Source organism: Ceratotherium simum, chromosome 6, assembly GCF_057802395.1.
Source record: "Ceratotherium simum simum isolate JZ-2026a chromosome 6, ASM5780239v1, whole genome shotgun sequence".
In the NCBI taxonomy this organism is placed as follows: domain Eukaryota; kingdom Metazoa; phylum Chordata; class Mammalia; order Perissodactyla; family Rhinocerotidae; genus Ceratotherium; species Ceratotherium simum.
The window spans coordinates 17,973,949-17,991,228 of record NC_141905.1 but is presented as its reverse complement, the minus strand read 5'-3'; the positions used below and the strand labels follow the sequence as shown (position 1 = coordinate 17,991,228).

Below are 17,280 nucleotides of genomic sequence, written 5' to 3'. Positions count from 1 at the left end.
TGCTGATAAAGCACAAGGCCCAGTGCCTGGGTCATAACATACACATTGCCTGGTGCCCAGGTCATAACATACCAAATGCTTCACATTCGTTTCTCTTGGAACAGTCTTCCCAGGTCTGCAGGGGAAACGAGAGTTAACAACTTAACAGTATGGGGATACTTTAAAGGTTCTTGGAATTCAAAGTATTCTTGTAATTACTCATTGACCATATTCCCTGACTTTGTCTAAATGCTCTCAAGCACATCTCCCCATTCCTAGATCCAGTGCACTGATTCTTCTTGGTTTGGTTACTAGAACAAGCTCTCAGGCTTGCCTTTCAGAGCTAGGCTCTGCATTCGCTCTCCTACTGTATTGTGTCTTTTTATTCTGATGCTTTGATGTCTTGGGCTGTCAACCTACAAAAACAGAAACCAGTTTAAGAGGCAAAGCATTTATTTGGGATCAAAGAATTGAAATTTGGGAAGCACAGATTCAGGTAGAAACCCAAGTAGGAGTAAAAGTCAGGGGCTTTTAAAGGCAAAGAAAGGAGATTGTATTACAGAGATTTCAGTTGGAGCTGGAGGTGGAAGCTGGTCTTGGCTGAACATTGACTGACTCTTGATTCAATCTTCAGCAAGTCCACAATCCTCAGTCTTGGCAATCAGGATATCCGTTCTCCTGCTGACTTCTCAAATAATTGCTTGTAAAACAAGTGCCAGTTTGGCCCAGTCCAGAGGTTTGGCCCAGTCCAAGGTTCAAGATGGCAAAGCAGTTTCTCTGGAAAGGCAGCTCCAACTCCTTTTTAAAAGGGCTCCACTCAAGTCATTTCTGACAAGGCCTTGCTGATGCTGAGGGAACCACCCCTCCCAGGGTTAGCCAGTTCCTAGACAAGAAAGGACTCACCTGTGAGTGTGCCTTTCCTGTGCAAACCAAGCAGTACAGGGCCCACACCCCAGCCACCTCCTTTATCCGGCTGTCACTCTCCAAGCTACTACTGTGCTGCCCTACTGACCCCAGGGCCAGGTGCTCAGAAGCCAGTCCTAGGCCTATTTACCCTGCCCTCCCTGTTCCTTCCTGTGGAAACCCCAATGAATGTGACTGCTCGGAATTCAGGGAAAGCTGTACTAAAAATGTGAAGTAATGTGGTTATAATCTCATATTGGGTAGTAGGTCATGTGCTACCTTTTTCTGCCTCTAGTGACCTAACAAGGGTATTAAGTGACAGCGCTCAGTAGATGGTGCAATTGAACAAGCTGGCGTTTGGAAAGGTGAAGAGATTATGACCTGATGTTTTTCGTAGGGAACAGTTATAACCATGATGATTAGCAAAAATTCCCTTGGCCGACTGTTTCCTGTGCTGTACTACTATCGCATATAACATCTTCCTGTACATGATGCTGAATTCTAAGTGAGCAGTGTGAGTGGCCCTGTTAGCACCTTGACCAAGTTAGGCTCATGCAGGAGGACAGAGTGGATCAGACGCTGGGCTGTCTGCCAGTACTCGCCAGCTCAGAGGGATTGGCCGAGAGGAGGACGGATAGTTTGAGAAAGTTAATTCAACATACTTATTCCTTTCAGAATTTCAGTTTTATGAAGCAGGGCTTGATAAGGTGATCTTGGCTTGTGAGAATATGCAGAGGCCGATGTGAGGAGACATTATAGGGGATACGTGTCTTAAAAAAAGATTGAGAAACAGTTCTAACAATATGAAATAATAAAAAAGAAAGGATCATTATAATTTGAACTCTAGGGCCAAAAAAGATGACTCAGGAAACTTAAAAACTAAACAGTAAACAGTGCTAGGGAAAAGGAGACGTGCAGAAATGGAATAGTAGGGATCAGTTAGAGTTAGGTATCATTGATATGACTAGTTTGAGGAGTAAAATGAATAAGCACATGTTTTAGAGTCACAGGAAGTGAACCCTGCCTGAAAATTGTTAATGCTTAGAAAAGAAAGCATTCTTAATAGGAATTCCTAAATTGGCAAAATTCCTTGCTTAAAAATTAAAATTAGAAAATTTTTTGATTGGATCATTTGGGACAATCAGTAAGCAGGTGGAAAAAAATGGAAAACTACGTGTTGCCTCAGAATCATCAGAACAAAAGGAGTTGTTTGTATGTAAAAGATTATATGCTGGCACTAGAAAGCCAAGAGAGAAAACAGTAGTATTGCCAGCAAGCTCTTCATTAAATAAACAAAAACTGCACCCGTACAAAAGAGAGGAGGCTGAGGGAAACAACCCAGGAAGGTATGAGAACCATCAGGGCAAAGGGCCCGTTCTCACCTGAAAGTCACAATACTGCACACTTTTGCCAGAAAATGAGTGCTGTTTGTGCAAATGACACCCAGGAACTCAGTGTGTGAACCCCTGGGAGTGGCCTCTGCTGGGAGCTAGTGGATTGTTAGAGCAATAGAGGAGTTATTCTTGGGTTTCTGCTAATATACTCTCTTCTGAGCTGGAAATTTATATAGCACATAGGGCTAGAAGGGAGTATCAGAGATTGTGACCCATTATGTTAAACTTACCAGTGGCTTGAAGACCTAACCAGGTTGCTTTTGACCTGTTGTTATCAATAGTGAAGAACTGGAAACACCCTAAGTGTCCATCAGTTGGGAGTTGGTTAAATAAGCTAGCTGCTTGCATAGCATAGAATACTGCATTTAAAGAACAGGTAGATCTTCTGATTCGACATGTAGCCATCTCTAGGATACGTTGTTCAAAGAACACTTAACAATTGGAGAACAGCAATACATGTGGTATACTGTTTATGATAAAAATAAAACTATGTTTTTCTGAAAGTTTATGTATACAGTATGTATCTAAATGCTTAGAAAAATTTCAGGAACTATTGGCTACAAACTCATGACAATAACCTCTAGAGAGAACCGGAATTGAAGAGGAGGTGAATGGTCAAGGAGACTTTTGCTTCATTGGTATTCTTTGAAAGTTTTACAATGAAAATGTACTTATCTATTGAGTAATTGATAATTTTTAAAATGTATAATTTTGTTTAAACTTTTACCTGATATTTATATTATCCTGTTTGGAATGTAACTCATCCTCTGGGCCACTGGACATCCTCTTATTTGACTGGTGCCTCTGCAGTTTTATATATTTGTTTACAGAACAGGGATTCCGTATGGACTTAGCAACATTTAAGTTTAACAATGAAACAGGAAGATAAGAATTTTATTGGACCTTATTCTATGCTTATATCACTGATATTAGTTATTGTCACAGAAATGCTACTTCCCAAGGTCACCAATTTGTTACAATTTTGTGTTTTTCTGTCTTAATTTAAGGACACTCTTCTATCCTCTTCTTCATCGATGACCCTACCATTTACCATAGTAGTTCATCCATGTGGCTTCTAAACTGGAATTCAAGAATATGGAGCTCACGTGGCTTGTGCCCACTTCTCTGGCCCTTGATAGATTTCGTGCTAACCTACCTCCCAATACCCTAGAGTTACCCCAGGCTCTGCAGGGTTCACCTGCCCTCTTTGTGTGAGAGTTGCACAGTCCTTCGTCACCCGGAACACTGTTTTCCCTCTCTCCTGTCCTCTCATTCCAGAGTCTCCTCATCTCACGGTCAGCTCCATGGAGCCACAGGAAAGACATGTCTGCTCTTCCAACACTACCACCTTGTCACCATGAGCTCCTGAGAAATAATGTTAGGACTTGAGTTGACTTTTGAGGCGTCACTGACCCTTGCATCACATAACATATCTGAGTAGCACAGTGGAACAATTATGAGCTTTATTTATTCTTTATATGACTTCGAGCAAGTTGTCTAAACTCTCAGAAACTCAGTCTTCTCATTTGTAAAGTAGAAATAATAACTCTAGGATTTGAATCTCGTTATGAAGATTCACGATTCTACATACACTCAAACATACAAACAGCAAGCAGCAAGTGGTGGCTGTTTTGATTGCGTGTTTTGAGCTCACCTACCTCCTTTCCAGAACCTTCAGTCTCCTCAGACTGATGGATGCATGGCAGGTGCCCCTTGCCTAAGTTATCATTTCTAATTGTTCTTTCACTGTGCTGCCATTTTTAGTTGAGACTCCCATTGCAAAAAGTGCAGGGTGTTCCCATCTGTGACATTCGAGCCATTTGCTAGGATCCTCTAGTTTTTAAATGCAGTGTGTTAATAGGGTCCATCTCTCAGAGGTGGTCATTCTAAGGTAAAGAATCAGAGCAATGTCCTAACTAGGAATGCCATTGCTTCTCTCTCTTTCTTTGGATATTAATAAGAAATCATTGGTGATTGAGTAGAAGCAACAAAAAGTGTTAGTGTGAAATGAATGGGACAGTAAAAAAAAAATGAATGCCAAGAAAAGCATAGACCACTTGCACCTCCCATGACTTCTTACCTCTGTCACCTCTTACCATCTCTGCCTCCTCCATCACATCTATTGAGTGTAGGCCACTTTCAATCTTTGCCTATATTTCTGCTCATTCTAAGTTAGACCGCCCCTGAGTCTTCTCTCCCTGGTAAACAAACTTCCTTTTATAAACGAAGTATCAAGCTGTATGTTCCATGTCGTGTAGATGACATAGATGGGGGTGATGAACAGAGTTTATCCACATGTGGCTCTTTGAAAAGTTTGCTGGAAAAAAGGGAATTATAAAGACCTGTCGAATGCAAGGTATCTAGAAGTTAATCGTTTGCTGCAACTATGGAACAAAAATGTATTTCAAGCAAAAGGTAAGATTAAATTGGCAGAAAAAGTCAACTTGACCTGAAGCCTATTCATTGCCATACAGTGAGTTTCTGGCCCTCCCGAATTTGAAGTCACTTAGAGCCCCAGTGTTACTGCTCTCCGTGGATTGGATAGCACTGTGATCCGGGAGCCTGGAGAGATTCATAGTAGAGGAGGACACCATCTCCCCTTCAGGGGACTCACAGTCTAGTGGGAAAGAGATAACAAATAAGCTAAAGTCCAGGATTGCAAATTAAAGTCTGTTTTACAGAAGAGGAAACATCGCAGCCTATTTCAGTATCTCTGCTGGGGTTGTTTTCAGAGGTTGAGATTCTTCTTTTGTAGCTTTTTTTTTTTTTTTTTTAGCATATATCAACCTAACTTAATGGAAAACATATACATTGTACCATATCATACTAAATAATGTAAATAAATGAGAATATTCATTATATGTGTAGGGTCACAATAAGAGGTAGTGGTAAGCTGCACCTCTCTCAAAAGCGTCTGGGACATGTGAAGAAGTTGCATATCAATGACTTGCTCTAATGTACTGAATAGGAGCCCACAAAGGTTCTCTGTATTGGACCTCATTCAGGAGGACTTAAATACCAAAAAACTCCAAAGGTCCATATCCAGCATGCATAGCCCCAGATTGGATGTTAGCTAGCATAGTGTCAGGGCTCTTGTGGTTAGAGTAGCCGAATGGGAAGCCAGATTTCTTAGGAGACTATCATCAATGTGACCCTCCATTATACAGATACTCTTATGTGCCCCACAAATGCAGAGTCATAACAGAAAACCCAACACTTACGGAGTAGAAAGCTAGAAAACAAGCACATTTGTACATGGGAGTTTCATCTCAGGATCCTAAGTTGTTTTGTGTGTGTGTGAGGAAGATTGGCCCTGAGCTAACATCTGTTACCAATCTTCCTCTTTTTTCTTTTTTTCTTTTTTTATCCCCAAAGGCCCAGTACATAGTTGTGTATCATAGTTACAGAGTTGTAGCTCTTCTATGTGGGACACCGCCTCAGCGTGGCTCGATGAGTGATGAGTAAGTCCGCGCCCAGGATCCAAACCGGCGGACCCTGGGCCACCGAAACAGAACGTGCAAACTTAACCATGCCGCCAGGCCAGCCCCAGAATCCTAAGTTTTTGAAGTCTGTTTTTTCAGTCGACTTTGTTATACACAATCTTTTGGGCCCAAAAATTATATGAATAGCCTTAGAAAAATTTAAAGAACACCAAATATGTAAGATTTTTTAACGTTTTACTAAATTCTTCTTGATTTGTAATGGATTTTAATATGGTTATAAGATTTTAAAATATGATCCTTGCTTTATGATTTATCTGGGGGTTCAATTGACTGAGTTTGAGTAAATTATTCACCACTTCATTAAAATTCAGTACTCCTGAAGGTTTCCATCTGATGCATTAGCTGTCTATTGCAAAAGAATTGCTGTGTACTTGGTACAGAGGATGGTTTTCCCAGTTGGCCTGCCCTGAAAGTGTAGAGAATACAAATGACATGTAATTTTACATTTTACTTTCCACTAACAAAGATTATTTATGCAAACATCAGGAGAAGAAACTGGCTTTCAGTAAGGATCTACATGTTGGTAATTTTTAATCTCTTAGTGGGAACCTATTGGTATAAAAATGCATTACTGCAGAGAGAGATCCTAGAGTCATAATGATTAATCTCCATTGCTTGGAGGTAACATTTTAGTAAATGGAGATTTAGTTAACGTTCTAATAAAATGAGCTGTTGTCATTTGAGAATAAAAATTATATCCTAATATATTTTAAAACTAGAAATTTGTTTACTCTTTTCCCTACTAGAACTGAAATCATGTAATTTATTGGAACAGATGGTACAGAAGAGGTGGTGTGTTACACTTTTAGTAAAGATAATATATAAAAATATTACCAAAAAATAATAAAATCATGGACTTAACAGCTTTTACCCAGTCCAACTGATTCAGCTAATCTTAGGTTTCCTCTACAAAATTCCTGGCCAAGTTAAACCAATCCCTTGCAGTCTCCTCGAGCACTGTTGTCTCCGGGTACTTTGAGTCACAGGCTCATAACCAAATTTGTGAATCGCTTTCCAGTTGCCTTTGTTATGGTTAAATAAAATTCCATTTTCAGATTCTATTTCCAGATATCTCTGACCATTAGAACATCCTTCCTTAATGCCTAGCTTAAATTGAAGCTCTGATTGGCCCCTGGCTTCTCTGATGTGGGCTGCTTTACTCACAAAGTCTCATTCCTCTGTCACATTTTTTCCTCAAATGTAAACATTCGAGTTTCTCCTGCTTCCTTTTGTTGTGTAAACATTATTCGGCATACTTTCCCCATCCTGCCTGTTATTCTCTGCACACTCTCCCTTGCACCTTTCCCTCTTTAACCATGCCCAGAATTAGCCATGGTATTTCAGGCGCAGCTGGGTGTGCAGGACCAAATGGATCCAGGAGCTGATGCTTAGAACAGTGGTTCTTAACCCTTTTGAGAGTCTAAGCTCTGGAATCTCTCCACAGAAAAATGCTCATGTGTGTAGATGTACAAGTTACATACAATTTCATCGGATTCGTTGAACTCCCATAGCTCCTTCAGAACCCCTGTGCCTTCTGGCCTCGTGGATTAACCACACTGACTGTTGTGTTGGGGCTGTGCATGGGAATTACTGGGCAAGCTTTTTAATGACCACATATACCTGGGCCCTACCCCGGGAGTTGGTATAAAGTAGAGAATTTGGGGATCTGACTGAAGGTTTCTCGGAGTTGTTTATTTTTAAGCAGGATATATTTTAGAAATCAGATTTTGAAACCGGTTTTCAATTATAATCGCATATGTGAGGTTTTTTTCAGAATCCGATTTCACAAAAAAATGCATTTAGTTGGCTTTTTCCTGAACTGACTTGTTCAGACATGTCCTTTCAGGATGAAGTGCTCCTGAGATTTTAAAAACAGTCCGCTGAGCCTCGCACCCAGCTGAGTTCTCTTCTGCTGGCATTCGGATGACGAGTCTGTTGACTGGCTTGATTTAGGAATGACTCAAACCTAGTGGAAAGTAAAACAGACATATGTTTTGACCTCTGGCCCCACTGTATTTTTTTAATGTTTGTTTTGTGGAATTTATGGCATCTTGGAAACTATGGAAATGACAAGGGTAAAAAAAAAGTTCTGGTTTCTGAATGTGTCATTTAACCAGATAATCGAGCAAAATATTTTAAAAGAAGCACTCAATCTTGTGACTTGGTGTGCTTTAATCTTCATTTTTCTTCCTCGTTTTTGAGGTCTACATCTTCAGTGAGTCTACTCCATCCTGGCACGGTCCCCTTGTCAGCCTGGTCCTAGTCCCACATCGTTGTCAGTCATCCCTTTTGAACATCCCGGCAGTAGTTTGGTTTGGACGCAAGTGTAGACTAGCGTTTGGATACTAAGAAGATCCTTGTTGGGGGGGGAGCGGAGGAGGGGCATAGATCAGCGTGGAGAAGTAGGTGTCCTATGAAGAGGTTTCCCTGTGGTCTAAGACAGTGGGGCGTTAGCTGCTTAACACACAGAACTTCTGTTTCCACCTGACAGTGAATTCAAAACCAGACTCGGATGTGTTGGAAAGAGCTGATAAGGTTTTATACAGAGCGGTGGACTTGCTAAATGCACGGCATCCACTGTTGAATTTGACTGCAGTAACAATTATGATAGAGCCTTTCAACATCAGACGTAAAGTCTGGCTCTTCTCCTAGGTCTGAGGGGAAGAGGGGGGGACAGCAGACATGTTGTTTAAAAATGTGTTTTCTGCTCCTCGCTTCCTCTTCACCTCAGTTACCTCCTTCTCCTTGCAGGTTATGGCCACACAGTGCCCCTGTCAGACGGGGGTAAGGCCTTCTGCATCATCTACTCGGTCATCGGCATTCCTTTCACCCTCCTCTTCCTGACGGCAGTGGTCCAGCGTGTCACCATCCACGTCACCCGAAGGCCTGTCCTCTACTTCCACGTCCGCTGGGGCTTCTCCAAGCAGATGGTTGCCATCGTTCACGCCGTTCTCCTTGGGTTTATCACCGTTTCCTGCTTCTTCTTCATCCCAGCAGCCGTGTTCTCCATTCTGGAGGATGACTGGAACTTTCTTGAATCCTTTTATTTTTGTTTTATTTCCCTGAGCACCATTGGCCTAGGGGATTATGTTCCTGGAGAAGGCTACAATCAGAAATTCAGAGAGCTCTATAAGATTGGGATCACGTGTGAGTATCGAGGTTCACTCTGCTCCCTTGGCCTCTGTGTTGCCATTCCAAGTTCCACCTCGCTTGCTAATGAATAGTCATTTGTAAAAGCCCTGATTGCTGTTTCATTGATAAGTTTTCAGTTTTGCCACCTTCCCATAACTATCTCACTTCATCACGATTCCCTTTGAAACTCTCTATGCAAAAATCTTATTACTGAAAGTTGGTTTTTGCTGGCACCTTAAGACTGCTGTTCAATTTCCTACTAATAATGTAATAGGCATTATTAATTACAGTGTAAAAATGCTCGACACAGAATATACTTGATAACCAAACTTTAGTAAAACAAAAATTGAGAGAAAAATTCAAGAACTCAAAAAAAAAAAAAAAAAAGTTGCTCTACTTTATTAAATATTTTAAGCTCCAGAAAATTAGGGCTAGGATGTAGCCTGTTACTATCAATCATGTTCTTTCATGTTCTTTAATTTACCAGGAAAATCTTAAAACAGATGCGTATCTCATTTGTCCATCTGGTTCTTTCTCAGCGAAGTTAGAACATGTTAACCATTTTCAGAATTTTATATGTGGAAAATCGGCATTAAAATTCAGATAGCCAGTGATTTATAATTTTAAAACAATTTTTAAAAATTTAATATGCTATCATGGAAAACTTAGTAATCCATTTTCAAGAAACCATTTATTTTTGTGTGCCCCTTTCCTCTTTTCAAAATGCATAGAATGCATCATAATGTCCATACAGTTTTCATTTCTGTCTTTTCAAGAATTTTTCAAGACTCAGGTCATGTCTAGAAAATCATAGTATATACTCAAGCACTCAGATACTCTGTCCTGGCTCTGTTTTGTAGTCTTAACCTGAAAATGATCAGTTGAACTATGTGTATGTTAACATTTCTGTTAAACCATGGGCTCCCCCAGGACAAAGACTTCACTCATAAGCCCCCAATGCTTTGAAAAGTGCCTGACTACCATACAAGTTCAATAAATAATTACTAAATGGTCACAAGGATCGTTTCATATTTCTTCTGGTTACCATAATTATTTTTAATGTCCACGTAATATTTCACCAGGTGGCTGTACCATAATCTAACCATGCTTCTGTTGTCAAATATTTAGATTGCTTCCAATTTGGGGGCATTATAAATCACACTGCTGTAAATATTTTTGAATATTTATACTTTTTCTACTTTGATATCTTTCCAAGTGGGATTGCTGGCCCAAAGTGAATATGGCTTTCTGTGACTCACAGAACATATTGACCCATTGCTTTCCAAATGGCAGGACGAGTTTACACCATCACCAGAATTATCTGAGTATAACAGTTTCTGCACTCACGGGGTGGTGTGGGCCGGTGGCATTATAGGTGTTTTTTTGCGAATTTGATAGCGCAGATAAACATTATCTGAACTTTCTTTTCATGTGTTAGGTAAAATGTTACCTTCTTATTTTAATTTAATTTTATCATGACTTATGGAAGTTGAATATGTTTCTGTAATTGTCTTTGCTAGCTCTGCTTTTCTCTTGTGTTAATTGTCTTCTCATAAATTTTGCCCAATAGTTTAACTTCCTCAATTTTTCATATAATACTAAATCCTTGTAGAACATTTTTAACACTTCTTACAACGTGAATCATGGTTTTTTAAGGCAATCTACATAGTGTATGTGCAAATAAATGTTCCAAAGCTATGTTTGTGGATAGGATAAAATCCCAAAGCTTTTGCCTGAAACCCCATGGGTGTTTTTGTTAGCGCTCAGGAGTTTGACCAAATAATGAGTAAAGGAAAAGGAAAGGATTTGCCAATTAATCTAACAACGTCATTGCTGTTTCTAAAATATACTATATTATTATCAAAACCTAACAGCTAAATTCTAAAGATACTAGAACTGTGTCACTTTGCATTCTTGAGGTAATCAGACTTTTTATTGCTATTATGCTGCCAATTCTAGCTTTCCTAGTTCATTTATTTTCTGAAAATCTTCCTCAAACATTTTTCCACTGGGACATGAAATTGGGATTTTTGTTATTCTTTTTTTTGTTTTTGTTTTTTTGTAGGAAGATTGGCCCTGCACTAACATCTGTTGCCAATCTCCCTCTTTTTCTTTCTTCTCCCCAAAGCCCCAGTACATAGTTGAGTATCATAGTCGTAGAGTTGTAGCTCTTCTATGTGGGATGCCGCCTCAGCTTGGCTTGATGAGTGGTGAATAGGTCCACATCTAGGATCTGAACCGGCGAACCCCAGGCTGCCGAACTGGAATGCACAAACTTAACCGCTACGCCACCAAGCCTACCCTGGGATTTTTGTTATTCTTAAGAGTTTTCATTTTCGTTTCTTCTTCCTTTCCATGATGTTTTTTTTTCTGGAAACTGATTTTAAACATGTTGGAACTGTTTAAATTACCATTTTCCCATCACAGATTCCAAGGAATAGCACTTTAACCTGAAGCAACAGGTTATCTTTTGTTTTGGAGTGAGAAGAATGAATAGTCCATGAGCCATAAAAAATGACTGTCACGTAGTGGAAAGCTTAGTTTGTTGCTGGATCTCAGTGGGAGTATAAAAAACCACACACAGACCTTTTTAATATCTATATCAATTCTTTTTTTTTTTTTTCCTCTACATCAGTTCTTAAAGGAATTTTTGTCTAGCTTAAACTGTAATTTCTATTGCTAAGCTTCTTATTCTTTAGGGAATTAATAATAGAAGTATTGAGTGCTTAAAAAGGTGTCAAGCTTTGTCCTGAGCACTCATGATAAATGAAAAACTCTTCTAAAATGTCACTGGCATTTTGAGAGCCACTGATGATAAAGTGGGGCTGGACAGCCCTCTCCTCAAAGGTCCACCTTGGGTGAGTACAGTCTGTTATGTCTCTTTAACGATGCCACATCAGCCTCAACTATTATTTTTTTTCTCAAAAATCGCACCTTATGATTCTGAATAATCCAAGTTCTTAGAAGGTTCATGCTTCATTTTTCTCTGGGTAGTCCTGCTTTGACCCATGGAATTTAAAATGTTCCTAGAACTTAGGAAAGTGGCAGTGAATTTATTCATTGACAGACTTTCTGTGTCGTTACTTGATTTATCTGTGACTAGATCCCACTGAGACACTGTCATTTTTCTCAAATAGGTTACCTGCTGCTTGGTCTTATTGCCATGTTGGTAGTTCTGGAAACCTTCTGTGAACTCCACGAGCTGAAAAAATTCAGAAAAATGTTCTATGTGAAGAAGGACAAGGATGAGGATCAAGTGCACATCATCGAGCATGACCAGCTGTCCTTCTCCTCCATCACAGACCAAGCAGCCAGCATGAAAGAGGACCAGAAGCAGAATGAGCCTTTTGTGGCCACTCAGGCATCTGCCTACTCCGATGGCTCCGTAGACCATTAAGCTTAGGGCTTTGCTGCATTGTCTTAGAGCACCAGGGTCGGGGCAGTGACAAAGAGGCTCCATTTTGTTCATTTTTACAAGATTGTAAAAGCCAAGATGCTATTTTAACAAATACTTACTTTTTGCAATATTTAAAAGAAAAACAGAACAAACAAAAAAATGGAACAAAGGAAGCTTTTACTGTGGAGAACTGTTTAATATCTGAGGAAATGGGACATGTACCTGTAATTCGTATGCAACAAAATTGTCTAGACTTGACTAATAGGTGAAGAATACTTGAAGCAGTGTGCTGCTGTGGATAGAAGCAGATTTTATACTTTTAATTGGGAACTTTGGGATTTGCATTTCAATTTAGCTGATGACTAACTAGCAACATTTATATTTAAAAGCAAAAAAAAAAAGCATAGAGATGTGTTTTATAAATAAGTTTATGTGTACTGGTTTGCATGTGCCCTTCCAAAATCATTATTTTTGTAGAGTCTAAGTTAAACCTACTATTTATAATTAATAGGTAACCATTGACTATGTACAGATAAAGTATAAATATGTTTATATCTTGTACATATGGTTTAGGTCACCAGATCCCAGTATACTTCTTAACCCAAGATTGTAGATATTTTTTCTTCTGATTTCTCTTTATACTAAAGAATCAAGAGTTGCTGCAATAAAATAAGAGGAATAGTACACTTACGAGTAAATTACTATAGCATTCTGTTACAGTAAATGTTTCTACCCTCTTGTAATAGTATGATCGCAGATGTCTAAAATGTTTGTAAGCATTTCTCTGGAGGTGAACAAGTAAGGAAAATATGATTTGTAAAAAAAGGTTAAGATATTTTGTTTTGAAAGTTCATTGTGATCTGTAGTCACCTACTAACTAAAGCACACAATGTGAATTTAGATGCCCCAAATGAACAGATTCTGTCAAATTAATCTGAGACTTTTTTAATTTATAAGCTGAAATAAATAAAAATCATAGCTGGTTGCAATCTTATGCTTTAACATATCAAGAAAAGTTTTCTTCCATGTAGAAAATATGTATGCACTCCTTTATAGAAACCGTAAAGGCAACATTTCAATGATGTACACAGGACACTATTAAGAATTTTAGAAGAGAAAATTAGAAAGACCCTGCCTGATAACTAACACTCACTGACCTGCTAACTGAGTCTCATCCCCCTTCTGAGGGAGCTGCCCAGAAGGTGGTGTTTGAGGTGCTGGTAAAAATCAGCGCCCTGCTGGTGGGCCAGCTGAACAGAACATCCTCACCTTGCAGAGCTCACTCAGAAACCTCTCAACCATCTACAGTATGTGCTGCCCTAAGCACACCCTTACCAGCCCTGTCCTGTTCACTGCGTGTTAGCCTTCAGACGTTGTATCTCCTGACTTACAGCAGGGCCCTTCTTTATTGTATAAAATCCCATCTTGTCACAGAGCAGCAAAACTACAAGAAGGAATTACCTCTGTTCCACAGCCCCTGTGCCACTGCATAGCTCCGGGGATGGTGAACTGTCATCAGCAGATCCTCTCCAACATTTAATTCCAAACGTGTGGTTCTGTTCCTCTGAATCTGGGTTATGCTGCCCCATCAGCATATTTCTGTCTGTATCCTGTGCGGACACTGGCTCCACGGTGGAAGACTGCTCTCTCGCAGGGTAGGTAATTGGTTAAGGAATGGAATAGAGACTCCTTAGAGAATAGGGACATGCATCGTGGACACCACTGGGTCTGGGAAGTTCACCGTGATCCTAATGCTTGGTATGGTGCAGAGGTGCTAAAGAGAGTAAGTCACAGAAACGGTGGATTCCACCTGGGGAGTGTCATTATATTTTATTCAATGCAGGAAAAAAATGACAGGTGTGCCACCACTGCTTGACTCTTATAGGAGAGGGGAGTGCAAAAGACGGAAAATGAGGGAGTATAAACGGAAAATTCTGAATCAGGATGTCATTAGTAAGTAATAGAGTGAGATACTTAATTTTCAAAGCTTTCATGAATCTGCAGACTACACTAAACCTTAATGCCCTTCAAATTGTTTTTGTTGTTTTTAACATGAAGGATGAGGTACAAGAATAGGAGCAGGTTTTGCCTCCTGCAGCCTGTGAGATACTAAATGTAAGGGGGAGTATCTTCCCGGAACTTGTTTTTTTGTCGTCGGCTGATGGACAGAAGCTGCCCTGCAGTCCTGAGGGAGGGGAGAGCTGTGTCGGACAGAGGACAGAGGCAGTGTCCAAGGGGGCGTGGACAGGAGGTAGGAGGCAGGGCAGTGCAGCAGTGCGAGAACTGACGTTGAAACCCTCTACTTGGAGGTGAGAGTGCAAAGTTGGAGGGGAAAGTGAATGCTGGAGAAGAGGATTTTAGTGACGAGTATAAACTGCAGGATTCAACTCGCTCAGGCAGGAGTGTTCTAGATTGAGTTCTTAAGAATCCTACGGAATGCCCCCAGGGTAGACAAGCAGCAGAAATCGTGGTCCTTCAAAGAGAGTACTACCATGTGTGAATTTCAAGTCCATATGTCCAGCAGGTATGTTGATTTGGGAGCAGCAGACAGACTCAACGTGAGGAGAGAACCGAGTATCTCAGAGGAAGCGTTCTCATTCCCCCGGAAGTCAAAGGGACTGGAGACGAAGGGATAGAAGCAGTCTCCAAAAGAACCTCACAGGCGAAGTCCACAGGACAAAGTTTGGCCCAAATGACTCCATTTAAGAGACTGGTCTCTACGGTAATCATGCCCCCAAGAGATTTAAAAAGGGATTTATTCCAAAGTTGAAGAGGATGATGAGTGGGAGAAAAAAAGGGATCATTTTCTGAACAGATAAATATGATGTGACTTAAGGAAAAAACGGGAATGATTAGATTACTAAGACATGGGGTTACTTTTTCTTGCCTGGGAAACAGTCATGCTCATACTTTCCACAAACCAGTCTATGTGCCTTTTGGAAAATGAACGAGGAGATGTTTACAAAACTGGAGATGTCAAGATAACTGAAATAGTCAATGCTAAACCATTTTAACCCTTTAAACTTATCAGTAGTACACTGGCTTCTTACTAAAAGCAGCTAATATTTGCTTCAAACAAGAGTTCATTTTAAATTGGCACAAGTACGCATCAGAAGGTGATTGCAGGATTATCTCTTATTCCGAACTCAGCAGCGTTTAGGACCTGTAAAGTTTTGCCCATAGTGATGTATTATTTTCCAAAAGTTTTACTTTATGAAAATTTGGTACACCCAGCCTTTTGTGTGAGGCGAAACATGAAATTGTTTGCTGAAGACAATTTCCAAACCCCTCACTTACCTAATATGTGCTGTCAGGCAACCTCAGCTTTCTAAAGTACAACCAGGAACCCAGAAGTAAATAAGTACTCGAGTATTTTTCACAGCCTGGCAGTAAAGCACATTTAGTAAGAAGGACGCCCTCTCTTTGCTCCACTCAGAGCTTACACTTTGCACACAGTTCAAATAAAATTACTGCTCTGGTTTCCCAACCCACAGAAAATAGAGTGTTGCTACCCAATAGTTCTCAAATTTTGAGTTAGCACACTTTTCATGTAATTTCGGATGGCACAAGTAAAAAAATATTAAAGGTCTCAACATGCAAGTTGGCAATAATTACCTTGCAATCGCTTAGGCAGCCTTAAATAGTCTCTCTGCTGTGCCACTCAGCATCTGAGAAGAAGAGTTTACTACCTGACCACTCTTTTGTATTCTTAGAAGAGAAAATGGTCATATACTCCAGGAACATGACAAATTCTTGTTGATAGCAAGTTTTATCCATTCTAAGCCAAATGGCAGGACATACTCAGGTCAATATGATTGTAAAAGTATGAATACTTGTGGCAAAAATGGATTTTCCACATCGGTAGAAATTTGCCAGGCCGCCTGTGTGTTGTTTGTGGATCTAAGTGCACTGTGCCACCCACTTTGAGAACCACATGTTAACAGCTAGTTAAGTACACTGAGAAGAGCAGCCAGTGCTGCTGAGAGCCGGACAGGGAAGACCCAGATTAGGAAGACAAGAACTGCCTTCTAGAGCCCTTACAGGCAGGGGCAAAGAGCCCCCAGGACAGCACAGTATTTTGATGTTATTTCAATAACACAATTTTCATAACAATGTTAAACCATGTTTAATATACTCTGTTTAAGGAGATAGAGTAGACGAAGATTATTTCCATACAAAATGATTAAAATTTGTTTTAAGAGGTTTGCTTTTCCGTTGTCTAGAAAATCCACTTAGACGAGGCATCTCATTTTCCACCATGAGATAGCATGGCAACGTACAGCCTTGCTGTCATTTACGTGTGAAGATGACTCTGCTGCTGAAATCTTCTGTAAATAAATTAAATATCAATATTATTTATTTTTACTTGAAGAAATTAGCTGAGTTTTGAGGGGTTTTTTATCCTCTTGCAGCCATTATTTGTATAAATTATATATATATATATATATATATTTTTTTTTTTTCCATGCATATAACTCAGCACTTAATTTCCATTTTTAAGCAGTGGCTGGAAACCCAGAGCCCATTAGCCGTGAGATAATGAGATATTTAACCTTCCAATAAGTCCATAGGTACTCAAAGACATCAAAGTAATTCACCTGAAACTCCTGCATTGCTTTGTTCTTGCTCTGGGTAAACATTGTTGCTTTAAATTGCTGCATTAATGTGGGAGAAGTGCCCTTTTTTTATGTGCTCACTTGCATAGTGAAAGCCTTCCTTTGTGCGGTGGTTACCAGCATAGTACATGGTGTGATGATTGCAATTTAGGACAATGTGACCTTAAAAACTGGGACTAAGCCTGTTCCCACACATTCAGCAGTGACCAAGCTAGATTTTAAAGGTCACTGTAATTTATGGCACGTACCATAGCTGGCAGAACTCTATTACAGAGTAAAGTAGTAGACTGCCTTTTTTGCAATGGTCTATCATTTCTCCCTGTGCTGTTCCCTCTGAATTTTGGGAGCTGAGAAGG

The 17,280-nt window shown here is 39.9% G+C and overlaps 1 protein-coding gene and 1 long non-coding RNA gene across 3 annotated transcripts in view; one reads left to right on the top strand and one right to left on the bottom strand.

The window, feature by feature from the left end:
- KCNK1 (potassium two pore domain channel subfamily K member 1) overlaps positions 1-13,302 on the top strand; it is a 45,991-nt gene extending 32,689 nt beyond the window's left edge. Inside the window, exons 2-3 of the mRNA XM_004432378.3 lie at positions 8,531-8,926; positions 12,049-13,302. Of these exons, the coding sequence (XP_004432435.1) occupies positions 8,531-8,926; positions 12,049-12,308 (656 nt within the window). The 3' untranslated portion in view covers positions 12,309-13,302. The remainder of the gene's footprint in view (positions 1-8,530; positions 8,927-12,048) is intronic.
- LOC147916780 (uncharacterized) overlaps positions 1-17,280 on the bottom strand; it is a 376,679-nt gene that overhangs the window by 264,702 nt on the left and 94,697 nt on the right. The gene's annotated exons all lie outside the window — the stretch shown is intronic.